The 14,389-nt window shown below is 30.8% G+C and overlaps 1 protein-coding gene across 4 annotated transcripts in view; it reads left to right on the forward strand.

Moving 5' to 3' along the window:
- Positions 1–1,587, forward strand: part of LOC142329571 (calcium/calmodulin-dependent protein kinase type IV-like) — a 138,376-nt gene extending 136,789 nt beyond the window's left edge. For all 4 annotated transcript variants that reach the window (XM_075374260.1, XM_075374287.1, XM_075374268.1 and 1 more), the window contains exon 9: positions 1,324–1,587. In XM_075374260.1, coding sequence (XP_075230375.1) covers positions 1,324–1,404 — 81 coding nt within the window. In that variant the 3' untranslated portion in view covers positions 1,405–1,587. The remainder of the gene's footprint in view (positions 1–1,323) is intronic.
- The last annotated feature ends 12,802 nt before the right edge of the window (positions 1,588–14,389 follow it).

The raw sequence follows: 14,389 nt of genomic DNA on the forward strand, positions 1-14,389 counted from the left end.
TTTTAATCACTTGAATGTATAGCTAATATGCGTTTCTTTTTTCTGTTTTTCTTTTTTTCAGTTTAAGAATATCAATTGTTATGGTCATTATTAGCCCAATGATTTTGAACATTATTACATTTTTAAATTTAATTTAATTTAATTTAACTATATATATAAATTAGATCAAATTGCAAATAATTAGTAAAATATTAGCGAACAGGTATAACTGTATTTTTTTCTTAATATGAAAGGTGGCCCATTTCAAGTGTTTTAATATCTGGTTTGTTCATGTTTATTTTTACAATAAATAAAATCAGATAGATTAGATTATAAATTATGTTAATGTATGTAATTATAAGATTAGTTAATTTATCATTAACATTTGCCTGCTGATGTAATTTTAATACTTGTTGAAAATAGGGCTACATTTTTATAACATTTAAAAACATTCCATAAAATATTTTTTATGACAAAATACTTAATTTATACTGTTTACACTTTATATTAAAGTGTAACAGTAGAATTAGAAAATATTTAAAAGTAATTTTTTCCATAATAACATCCAGTAACGTAAAATAACTTGTTTTTACAAGAAAGCTGTTGTATGAAGTTTCAAGATTCATTGCAGTAGCTGTACTACCATTATTAATAGAAGCAGTAAAAATAAAATGTATAACACTTGTTCCCTGCAGAAAAGGAAATTTATGATAATTTTCATAATTCAAGTAATGACAATTGTATTTGTGTCTATTTGGTCTTAGATGTGTTTTCTGGAAATATTCAAGACCAAATAGACACAAATACAATTGTCATTACTTGAATTATGAAAATTATCATCAGAATTAGAAAAGAGTTGTCTGTTCCAGTTTCATCGTAGAATTTAAAATAAGTGTTGATCATTAAGAAGGCTATAGTGATTTGAATGTAATGAAGATCCAGATTTCCATGGTTAGAGCACTAAACCTCATAAAATTACTGAAATGGAAATTAATAATCTGGTTCATGACCTTTTTTTCAAAAATGCAGTTAGAATTACCGGCTTCAAAGACACCACAGGCTGAATACAGAAGAAATCCAAAGAAAAGCAGATATTAAGATATATCATTCTGTAGGCTATGCAATTCCTTAAAAAATTAGATTTTCTTTAAATCTGTGCGACTGAAAAACCCTGCCCTCCATTCAGTTTTAGTTTAGAGATTTGAAATCAGCACAAAAATACTGTAAGACATACCTTATTGAATGCATGTAAAAGAAAAAACTTTTTTTTGTAGACTAATGTTATTGAAACAGTTTCTTTTTTTGTACTATTTAATTCTGTTATCTTTGATTTTTATGTTATAGGCAGCAACTCAAGCTATTCTTGCAACCCATAAAGCAATGAATCTCATCTCTCCCCAGAAAAAAACAGCAACATCTAGATGAAATTCAAATTGGTTTTAAAATGTCAATTTTTTTAAAAACTAACATTTTAAAACCAGATTGCTTATAACATTCACTTAATTTAAACCAGAAAAGAATGCTTCATAATGTTCATACATTTTATAACATATGTATTCATGTACAGTACATTGCATTTATATGACTAAATAAATATAATATTTAAATGTGAGTAAATTTATAAAAATATTTATTGATAAAACTTGATATTATTTTAACAAACCATTATATATATTTATCAATTTCTGGAAATTTTAACGACTGATTACAACTGAAAAACAATTTTACTGAAATGAAAGAGATTTTTTAAAACATTACGAAGCCAGGTCAGAGATTAAGTGCTAGAAAACTAACTTATGAGCATTCAAGAAACAGATTCACTATACTGTGAATCACAATATACGTCTTCCTGTACCACTTGTAATTACATGCATACTTTTATTTATAAATTTGATGTCAAATTTGAATTTTAGAAAGTCAGCAATTCAAGAATCTTCAACCACAAATAAATGCTGATACTGCACAGTGAAACTTTTTCCATCATTATGGAAAATGTTGTTGATGTATAGGAATTGGATCATTAAATGTGCTAAGGCAGCTGCCATTTATTTTTACTTCATACTATTCATTTTCAAGACTACTACTTCCACAGGTATTTCTAGTATTGTAAAAAATAATGACCAAATCAGAACCAATGTACCTCAGGACCTGAGTGTTACATCCAAGTATGAAAATAAAAGTATTATGAATTGATTGCAGAAACACAAAATCATATATTTTTTAAGTCTCCTCTTTTATATTTTCTCTTTAGAGCTCTAGAAAATATTCTGTATTTAAAAATCAATTCATAATTTGAAAGTCAATCTGAATGGAATATAGTGAAGTAACATATTTATATTCCTAACAAGTAAAAGAAGTAAGTAGTCCCCCTAATTTTAAAGCATAATAAAAGTAGTAAAAGAATGTACGAGCTAATGATAAAGATTTATACTTCATGTGATGTTTTAATACTTTTGATTCTTGTAGAATGTAGACTGGGATTCCAAACTAGTTTCTTTCTTTCAATGACAAAATCCTAATAAGTTTCTGGAAAAATCTTGAAATAGCTTTTCTTAATTAGCATCTATGCTGAAATGTTCTGTTTGCTCAAAAAAATTAAAATATCCGTAAGAATTAGAGAATTCAAGCTTATTCAACCTTATTTTGAATAATTTACAAACTGCTCTTACCCTTCATCTGTGGCTTCCTTCTATCACATTTCTCTTCTTTTTTAAGTTTAGAAAGTTAATTTCATACAATATTTGTAATATGGGTATGAAATCATATTAGTAGTATACTATGTAAAATGAAATATCACCAGTGTTATTGAATCATTAATTTCTTTAAGCTTTGAAAACTTTAAAACAAAAATGTGTTACAAAAATACTAGATAGATAAATGTATTAGTATTCTATGATTTTTACAGTTCCCAGTGCTCATCTCAAAGCATGTTCATTCCTACTAATGTAATGTTGTTAAGCAAAAAATGTTTGTAATGTTTAAAGAAATCTATATCAAGTGGAGATGTACTAAAATTTATACCTCAATATGAAATAGAACAGTTTCCACTAAAGATTATATCATGCAATTAAGTTATCCAAATTGTCATAACTGTAAAACTTTCTGGAATCGAAAAAAGGCATAATTATTTTGAGTTGAAACAATGTTTACTTTTTTGTTTCTAAAACTATCTTGTCCTGAGTAAAATATGAACTAAAATAAATTAGTTATTTTAGTCTGCATCCTTCTAAATTAGGGACACTTCCAAAAAGCAAACATACTTCTAGTTACAGTACACTGTTCAGAGGTTTCACTGTATTTATGGGGTACTCTTAGTTATTGAAAGGATATTATTTCATAACATGGAGTAGGATAAAATATTTTTACTCTTAACTGTGGAATGCAAAGTGCTGTTCCTTAGCACCCACCTTTTGTCTATTTTAAACAGTGTGCGATAGATTTTTCTGCACGTCCAGCTAGTCTTCTGTGCTCATTTGACCTTCCAAGTTCTGTAGATCTGTTTTCAGTTTTGTTGCATGTGTTACAATATAATTGTACTTCGGGGTTCTGTTGCCCCTCTTTGTGTTAACGTTGTTTTTATTTTTCATTTGTTATTATGAATCCAAGTAGTAGTAAGTATGGAAGTTTTGTCGAAAGTGAATTGGATGAGGAATACAACAGTGATGGTAATGCCAGTTATGATGAAGATGTTTGATAGAAAAGTGTCTAGTCTGATAAAGAAGATGAAATTTCATGTATTCCAAACTCCTCGTGGTGCATCAATATCAGGAAAGGAAGTATCCATAATACACCATTAATTTAATTGCAAGCTCAATGTAAACTTGCAGATTTACAAAAAAAGTACTTTTGTTTTTTTGTAAATCTATTGGTTTATCATTACTTACTTATAAACTATTGCATTTCATGCATAAGTTAAAATTGAAGTTGTCATGTAAAATTAAAAGAATTTGTTTTACCTTGTCACGATAGAACAATCAGATCCTTTAAACAAAGATTTTTAGAACATTTGAGAGCTTACATAAATAAAAGAAAAGGTGTTTCAAATGTTGCTAATAATAACATTAGATAAAAATGAAAAGAATTACTAATAAAGAACAACTTTAAATGTTAACAAAATAATTCTTTTACGTATATACACATAAAATATACACTTATAAAAGAACAGGGAAATTTTGAAAATTATTAATTGTTTAAACCAGCATACTTGTCTTAATAGTTAGCTTAGATTTTTAATTCAGTTGATCAACTAATTTTAATACATGAAGAAGGTACCTGTAATATTTCAATAACTGTTGATGAATCAGTGGATTCAAAAAATACTTTTTATATATAAACTGGTAACTTTTCATTGAACTATTTGAATTATTTGGTGTATTTATGTTGGTTTTTTGGGGTAATAAGAAATAAAAAAATATTTTACAATATTCACACATTTTGGAATGTGCAATGAAAGTCTATCCCAATAATCCCTCTTAATTCAAGCATCCTGCCAAGGTTTTTGGTCTCTGATCCAAATGTTAAATATTAAAAAAAAAATTCTACACTGTTCTCACAAGATTCTCACTTTAATTAAAAATTGGTTAAAAAAAATTAAATTTCTACATAAAACTCTTCGTAGGTTTATGCCAATAATCTTTCTCTCATGACAAATGCGGTCATTATGTTAGAAATACCCTACTACCAAAAAGATTGTGTAGCAAATACTTAAGCAGAAAAAAATAATAGAGAAGTGTATATACACTTCTTTATTATTTAATTATTACTACGAAGTTATTATTTTTTTCCACTAATTTATTTTAAAAATAGACATCAGTACAGAGCTAGACTACAAGCATCTCTGTGCAGTCAAAAATAAAAATTTTATATTGTTAAGTTTATATTAAACAGTTACAAAATTATGTATCAATCAGACAATCCAATTAACACAGTGATCAAAACGAAATTGAAAGAAACGATCTCTTTTTGAGTGAATGAGATCATCTTTTCAATCTGTCAATCAGGGTGATGCTAACACAGAAACTAGGATTCAGCTTGAGTAAATAATTAAATCTACTGGTCACAGAAGTGGTGAATAAAAAGCAAACCTACAGTCTGATAGAAAATTTTTCTCAACATGCAGATCAAAACATTGCTGAAAGGCATAAAACCAATGAAAACATAACCTATGAGGTGTGCGAGAAAAGTAATGAGATTGGTAACACTGTGAGCAATCTGGCAACGCTGTGTCTACCGGTTGTGCTAGACCAGTTTGTTCATCCCTTCCATATTCTCAGTACTAGCGTTCAGCAAACACATTTTTGACAGCGTCATTAGTGAAATTGTGTTTGTTGTGCGTTACGAAAATGGAGCATCAGAATTTAGAGCAACGTTGTGCAATCAAGTTTTCAAAATTGAAACAGGCCTTATGGGGAACATTGCTTATCAAGAGCACAAGTTTTCCGTTGGCACAAATCATTTTTGGAAGGCTGAGAACACATTGAAGATCAACCTCGCTCAGGGAGACCTTCAACTTCAAAATCTGACAAAAACGTTGAGCGTGTGAGGGTTCTTATGAGATCAGACCGTCGTTTAACAATAAGGATGATGAGTGAACAGTTATATTTAAACACTTTCACCATACATCAAATTTTGACACGATTTGGACATGCTTAAGGTTTGTGCGAAATTGGTGCCGAAAAACCTCACAACAGAACAGAAGGACAATTGAAGAAACGTGTGCGTTGCTTCTTGAGAAGATTGACAATGACCAAGAATTCTTCAATCGTGTGATCACAGGTGATGATGATCAATCCTCAATATTTGAGTATGATCCTGAAAAAGCGGCAAAGCAAAGGGTGGCACATTCAGTCATCTTCTCGAACAAAAAAATGTTGAATGAGCAAATCAAAGATCAAAACCATGCTGATTTGCTTTAACGACAGTAGGGGTGTATCATGCATAAAGAATTTCTTCTTCCAGTACAAACTGTCAACCAAGTGTTTTACAAAGGTGTCTTAGAAAGGCTCAGGAAAAATGACTTGCGCTAGACCAGACATGCAGACCCATTGGATGCTTCATCATGACAATGCCCTGTGTCACACCATTTCCATCAGGGGATTTTTGACCTCAAAACCCATTCCTACGGTTCCTCAACCCCCCTATTCACCTGATTTGAGTCCTTGTGACTTTTTCTTTTCTCAAAATTGAAACATAAGGTCATTTTGAAACTTCTGGACTTGTTTCTTAATATATGACTTGTGGATTCTTAATATAAGATTAATTATTTGTAAGAAATTTTTAATTATTTGTAATTATTTTTGTATTTCACATAAATAGATTCTTTCTCTTTTTTTTCCTCATGTTTCTCATAGCAAGTGCTACAACTTTTTAAAAATTTTTATGAATATGGTATGTCAAAAATACATTCCCTCTTTTGAATACATTCCATCTTTGAAGCAAAGATATATTATTCAAACAACTAAGTTATACGACTAATCCTAACATTAATTAAATATTGTAATGTACAATAATCACAGACATTGTGCAATACCTAAGTTATGTTAATTATCTACATTAATTGCCAGAAATTCAAACGTTCATTAAACAAATCTTTTATTCACTTAACGTTAAATCATTTTTAATCAATTTACTTCACTGTGATTTATATTTTGTATTGAAGTTGTTCTATAAGTATTTATACATGTGTTAACAACTCAAATCATAGTGAACAATACATTTTAATTGAAATAGAATAATATGTATCAGCTGCTTTAATAAGCTGACAGAATATAATATCTGTTTAGTTATTAAAAAGAACATGGCAGTTGTTTGTTTACATTAACTAAGAAAAAGAAAGAAAATGAATCTTAACATAAACTGCCAGTCAAAAAAAGTTTTTTTCCTTTTCCACAATAATAACATAAGAATATCAGTAATAATAGAGTTATTTAATAAGTTACATAAATGTTATAATAGTTGACCAAACAAGTATTATGATCCAGTATAATTTCTTACAGTGTTACATAGTAACAACACATCTTCCCAAATCAGCTGATTTGGAAGTCGAGAGTTCCAGCGTTCAAGTCCTAGTAAAGCCAGCTATTTTTACACGGACTTGAATACTAGATCGTGGATACCGGTGTTCTTTGGTGGTTGGGTTTCAATTAACCACACATCTCAGGAATGGTCGAACTGAGAATATACAAGACTACACTTCATTTACACTCATACATATCATCCTCATTCATCCTCTGAAGTATTATCTAAACGGTAGTTACCGGAGGCTAAACAGGAAGAAAAAGAAAAAAAAAAGGTATAATGATTGTATAATATGAATACATTTATCATTTATTTTCCATTTAATATCAATAATTATACAATTAATAATGATCATAAATTAATAATGATGATGTATAATAATCATAATGTTCACAGTCAAATCAAATTTGTTAAGTACATTTATGTACACATAAATATTCTTGTATAATCTTGTGTACCTAGAATCGTATAGATTTAGGATTTCTTTAAAATATGTTGTTCGTTGGGGCATTATTGAAAAGGTGTATCTAATGACCAGAATTATTGTGATGCCACTGGCAAATTATGTATAAATACTCTCATATAATCTCATGCACCTAGAATTGAATAGATTAGGATTTCTTAAAAATATGTTGTTCATGAGGGAGATTGCTGAGAAGGTGTATCCAATGTCCAGAATTATCATGATGCCATTGTCAGATTATGTGTAAATACTATTATAACTCACAACTTATACAATAATTGATTCAAATTCTATTTTTTTTTAGTCTGAGTATTCATATGATCAGTATCACTGATGTCCAATCGTTTTAATGGTGATTGATGGTTTAATTACTTCTTCTATAAAATTTTAATTGATGGGATAGCAATGAAAATTAAATTAATTGCTTTATTCAATAATAAATATGGCAACTTATTGCACCTTAAGACATACCAACAATAAATAATATCTATGTGTGTTGAATGTATGTGTGTTTACACTGCATGCATTTGTATGTATTGTTCGCATATGTGTCTGTGTGTAGTGTTATGTAGTAGTATGATAATTAGTGTTTAGAAATATAAGTGCCATACGAATATGATATGAATATATTTATATAAATGTGCAATATTAAATTATATTAATGATATACTATGATCATACTAAGAAGCACATTAATAAATTACAATATAGTACAATATCAAATTAATGACAATATTATTTTTAAAAAAAATTATAATTTGGTAATATGTTATTCTGAAAGTTTTCTTTTTTAATTTTAATAAACAATATTCAGTTAATCGTCAGACACTGTCAGCAAACATAATTTATGGACAGGTCTTCTTGGTTGACCATTAGCAGTATTCAAATCAACAACTCTTACTAATTTATCAAGACCTGGATAAACTAGAGTGATAATTTCAAAGTAACATTGTAATGGTGAAAAGTTTTTCTTGGAGATAAACACCATTTATTTTGCTGTTTGAGATAATGAAGTAGTCCTTAAGACCATCATTGGACAAATTTCTGCAGTAGATGCCAATGCCCTACACAGTTAATTTTAATTTTTTGGTAATCTGGCTCAGGTAAAGACATAAGTGGAGAGCTGACTAGAAAATGTCCAGGCAATAGGAGTTCTGGATCCCTATGATCTGTAGCAACAGTGAAAATGGGACAAGTATTAAGACAGGCTTCAACCTGTGTCAAAACAGTGTACAATTCTTCAAAGTTCAAGATTGTTTGTCCTACTACACAACATAGATGATATTTTATGCTTTTAATTGTGTTCTCCCATAAACCACCAAAATGTAGCAAAGAAAGTGGAATTGTTTGGATGAAAAAACTTTAATGTTTGATTTAAAATTTTCCAAATTTAAGAATAAGTGAATGTTCTTGCCAGAACGGAAATTAGAACCATTATCTGAAAATATTTGGGTAGCGATACCTCTTCGTGAAATAAATCTCTTGAGTGTTGCAATGAATGATTGTAGTCAAATAAGAGACTAATTCCAAATTAAAACACTTTTGTACTGAGGCATATAAAGAATGGAATGTAAGATTTATTTAAGGCTTTGGACCACTGCCCGCAATGACAAATCGTAAGTGGACCTCCATAGTCTATTGCACAGACAGAGTGGACAGAAAGATATTCTGAAAGGTGGTAACTGATCAAGTTGTTGCACTTAAAACAGTTTATGCGTTAAAACAAAAACTAATCAAACATTTATTAATGATTGATGAAATGTTTGTTTTAGCAATTATGATCCAGTATTTCTGACGTAATGAATGATGAAGCAATTGTAGATCAGAATGTAAAAAACGCAAATGCTCAGTAAAAATAATTAGTTTTGTTATATTTGCCTTTGGGTGTAAAATAATAAGATGTTTAGCCAATAATATAAACTCATAATAGACCTAAGTCATCTAGAAAAGGGTCAAGTGAAATGATTTACTTTGGTTAGAGATAGCTTGATTCTTTTTTTAAGATTATGTTTCATTACTAAAGTGTATGTGTTCTTTATAAGAGTGATTTAATTCTGATTTTATTAATTGTTCTCTAAGGGTGAATTCCCTTGTAGTTAAATTGTGAATAAATCGGTAACAAAAGCTGAATGTGCGAAAATAATCTTGAAAAGTTTATGTAAATATGAAAATCATTGTGTATAATCAAGACAGTGTGTACAAAAGATGATATATTTTTATGTTTTTCTATAAGACATTCCAGATCCTTACGATGACTATATAAAGGTAATATAATAATTATTTGGCCAATGAGATGAAAATTGTAAGAGCCAAGGAGGACCATGCCACCAAAGTGACAATTTAATTGGATTACAAACCCGTAGACAATACATCAGCTGGATTTTCAAAAGACTTGACAGTGACATCTAGGATTTGAGGTATCTCTTTGAATTTCAGTAATTCTATTACTAAAATAGAATACCTTGCAATTAGATGGATTTCCATGAATCCAAGACAATGCTATTGTCGAATCTGTATGCAAATGTATTTCATCAATATGTACATTCAGAGCACTAATAAATGTGAGTAAAAATAACCAGATAATTCGAACCTTGGTAGTATTTACTTTAAGAGAGCAAGTCTTGATTTGAAACTAAGTAAGTTTCATGAAATTGTTTGATTAGAAAATAATTTTGAATGTAGATACAATAGCCCGTAATACACTTTATGGAGGCATTGGTCAACTTATCTTAATTCACTTAAGTGCAACTGATTGCGTAACTTATACCACTGTGATATCACTGTTGTGGGTAATCTTTCATCTGAATTAATTTTAAGTTACCATAAAGACTGCATAAAGCATTTATGACAGAAAACAATAGGACCAATGAGATCTAATAGGTCAAATACTAATAGTTCTTTTAGTATACATTTTCAAAACTCCGTCAACCTCAAAAGCACTCGGGGGCTTCTCTGGCCTGCTGGGCACTTTTGAAGTTGACTGTTTTCCTCCTAGTGTTAGCATTTGCCGATCTGATATTATTTAAAAACATGGGCTCCCTTCAGTATGCAGTGGATTTTGTTATTAATCATTTACGCCTGGTCAGTTTGGGCCTTTCACCCAAAAAGTGAGAGGCATTTGGTGTCCCCAGCAGAGGGACAGGACCTGGCTTGACTTCGATGTGGATGTTACTGTTGAAGGGGTTCCTCTTCAAATCTTTGGTGTAGAAGGAGAGGTTCGTTACCTAGGGGCGACCTTTACGGCTGGGGTGACTTGTAAATGGGGCCTGGCTGATATAGCGTTAGCATGAGACCGTGTGCAAAGGCTGGCTTTAAAACCGCACCAGAAATTAGACCTGCTTTGTTTTTACGTCCTACCTTCAACGTCCTATTATCTTTTGGTCTCTGATCTTTCTTCGTTAAATAGACTTCAATGGTTCGATAGGAAGGTTTGGCACGCGCTTAAGGGTTTTTCCACCTCTCCCTGTGTGCATCCGACAGACTTGTTTACTGCCGACGAAAGGATGGAGATTCAGGCTTGCCTGGTCTTGAGAATCTAGTTCGTTCGGCTTATTTGAAGGCGATGTGTGCTCTTCTGGAAACTGAGGATTTCACAATTTCTCGTTTACTGGTTCAAAGGTCCGCCAGTCAGCTATCTCAGGTTGCCCACGGTATGGGGCTTGAATGGCCGGAGGACTTACATACGATTGAACATTGGAAGGATTGTATAAAGAAGCTGGAGTATGAACGGTGGGGGACAAAAACGGGTGCAGTGTAAGAAAACAGAGCGGGCAACTCCTGGTTGCGTAAATCAGTTCTATTTCCAGGGGAAGAAATTGATTTGTTAAAGCTAAGGAACAACATCTTACCGATAAATTCCTTTTTACGTAGGGTGGATTCCAATGTCGACGTACAGTGTAGGCGCTGCTCAGCGAAACCTGAGACCCTATGGCACGTTCTAGGTGAATGCCCAGCGGGTCGCGGATCAAGGATTGCTCGTCATGATCGTATATAGTTGATGCTATCCACATGCGGTCAGCTCTGAGCGAATTTGTAGTTGCTCGTGAATAACTGTTCAGCGTCGGAGCGGAGGCTTTGAGGCCCGACGTGGTTATTTTAACACTGGGAAGGATGCTCATCGTCGACGTCTCGATTCGTCTAGAGAAGCGCAATTTGTTGAACGAAGGCGCTGGGGAGAAGAGTCGAAAATATTCCTCGATCGTTCCCTTGGTAATGCGTGATATGTGAGTTAAGGAGGTGGATATACTACCGGTCATAAAAGGGGCACGTGGTGGCCTGACGGCATTAACTTTATGGAATCTATCTTTACTGGGGACTCACATTTTGACTTAGCGTGAGATCTCTGAGGCTTATGGCGACTTTAGGTCTGTAGAGTTTTTTTGGTGGATGATTTTATAAGTTGGTTTCTGTGTGACCTTCTTTGAAGGAAATATTTTTTTGAAATCTTCACTTTACCAATTTAGGGAATCTTGGAGAGGACTACTTCCAACATAGAAATATATCTACATTTTATTCCATAAAATGCCTAAGGTACGTAAATCAAATTCCTGGGTTAAAGGTATAGAACAACTATGTTCAGGAGTCGAAATATGCAAAAACAATTACATATAGAATTAAAAAACCATTGGTAGAATGAATGGAAAACCATAACATTGCAATAAATTATTAACATCAGTTTTTTGTTGAATAGCTTCATCTAGATCATCAGAACCTGAAATATTAACATAAAAATCATTTCTAATAGCATTGCATGCTAATGGGAGATATCTTAGATATTCATTTAATATTTTAACTAGGCTTCTAGTGGCTAAGTATGAAGCACAAGCGGTTCCATTATGTACAAAATATTTTAATTCCTGATATGGAGATTCACAACATTAGGTTTAACTACTACTTGATGATACATCTTTGCTATGTCTGAAGTAATGACAGTTATGGATTCTAAATCTAAATATTGAGAATAGGTCCTGTTGGACAACAGGTCCAACTAGTAGCATATCATTAAGAGATAAACCATTAGAGGTCTTAGCTGAGCCATTGAAGACGACTTGCATTTTAGTCATTAGATTTGTGGGTTTGAATATTGGATGGCGAGGTAAATAATATATATCTGATTCGTTAATAAATCATCAGAATTGAGTGATGACATGTGACCTAAATTTAAAAATTCTTGCATAAAGGCAGAATTATTCCCTTTTAAGATTAGAATTGTTGCATAACCTTCATTCCAAATATAAGAACCTATTTTTAGCATTGATGAAAGAATCACCTAGCAGCAATTTATTAGATTTACATGGTAGCAATACGATATATCTGCCTTGATTGTTCAAAAGTATTGAGTTGAAAATGTGTTTTACAGATAGAATTTCGTAAACTAAAACATCAGAATCAATTTCTTTGACTTTCCAAGAATTTTCAAGTATAGTTGAAAAATTTGTTTTGTCACATGTAAGAAGGGATGTAACAATATTCTTATGTTTAACTTAAGATAAAGTTAAACATAAGTTAACTTTGACAACTGCTAAGAATATATCCTAGATTAGTTTCTTGGATAACAGGATATCTTAGATTTCAAATAAATTTATGAGGCAAAATAAGATCCATATAAAATTGTTCTCTAATTAAAATATATTATTTGGTATGTTAAATTTAGGGTCTGCAAAGAATTAATTTTGAGGTAAATTAAGATGGGTAATTTCAAATGTATGTAATGGAATGTTATCAGACAAAACAGTTGTTTTGTATGTTATGTCTGACAAAACAGCACAGTGCACTTTAAATGAAAGATTTTTGTATCGTGAATGTAATTTTCATACTACACAATCATAATTAGTTAATGCATTATTTATACCTGAAATAGGCAAAGCCTCTTCATTAAGTTAAGTCCTAATTTGCAAGCAAACATTTGATTGACTGCCTGCCTGTGTCAAACAAAATTCTACATAAATGAGCATGTCCAAAAATGCCATCTACATTCCATACAACAGAATTACATTTTTGTTTGATTGTGAACAATAATCATTATTTCCAGATTTATCATTGCTTGATTTAGAACCATCAGTATGAACAAGTATTGTGTCTTTTATGATAGAAATTACATAAGTTATTTGAGCAACATTCATTAGTAAATTAATGCAAGCATATGAAACAATTATGTTCTATAAAGTCTCTTTGTTAATCACTAGATGAAGTTAATCACATTTACAGGATTGTAATTTATGATTCAAGTTGCAGAATAAACAATTTCTAACATTAGATCTTGAATAACAGCTGACATTATGTTGTTTATGAATCTTGTTAGCGTTAGAAGTAAAATGTTGTCCCTTAACATTATTTCCAGTATTGAATTGTACATTTGTAGTACCTTAAAATTGATATTTTCAAAAATATGTAGTCTTGATTTCAAGAAATTCTAAGAACATTTTAAAGTTTTGATAACCTTTCCTTCCATAATTTGGCCGTATTATAATCTAGCCTTGCTGTTATAATTGAATCACAGTAAATTTAAATATAAGTTAGTTATAAGTCAGTTAGTTAAATATGTTAACCAAAAGTTGCATTGCTTGAAGTGAATTCACAATTGAAGAAATATCATTAATAAATTCAGTTAAAGGATCTAATGATTATCGTTTTAAAATATAGTCTGATTAAAATATGCAACCATGAATTTATCGTCAATCATTTTTTTCAATAAATCCAATACAATTTTATAGTTTTCATTGGTTATTAGAAGATTTTTAATTATAGCTAAAGCATCGTCCTTCAGAGGCAAGTGTTAGTATGTAATTTTTGAAGATTTATTTAATCCTTTTGAGCATGTATTAAACCATTAGATTTATTAAAGTAATGATGCCATTCAAGAATGTCACCTTTAAACAATGGCAAATTAGTAGGTTGTAGTTGCAATTGTTTAATTTTTGTGTCTACAGG

This window comes from Lycorma delicatula, chromosome 1, assembly GCF_047948215.1.
Source record: "Lycorma delicatula isolate Av1 chromosome 1, ASM4794821v1, whole genome shotgun sequence".
Lineage (NCBI taxonomy): Eukaryota > Metazoa > Arthropoda > Insecta > Hemiptera > Fulgoridae > Lycorma > Lycorma delicatula.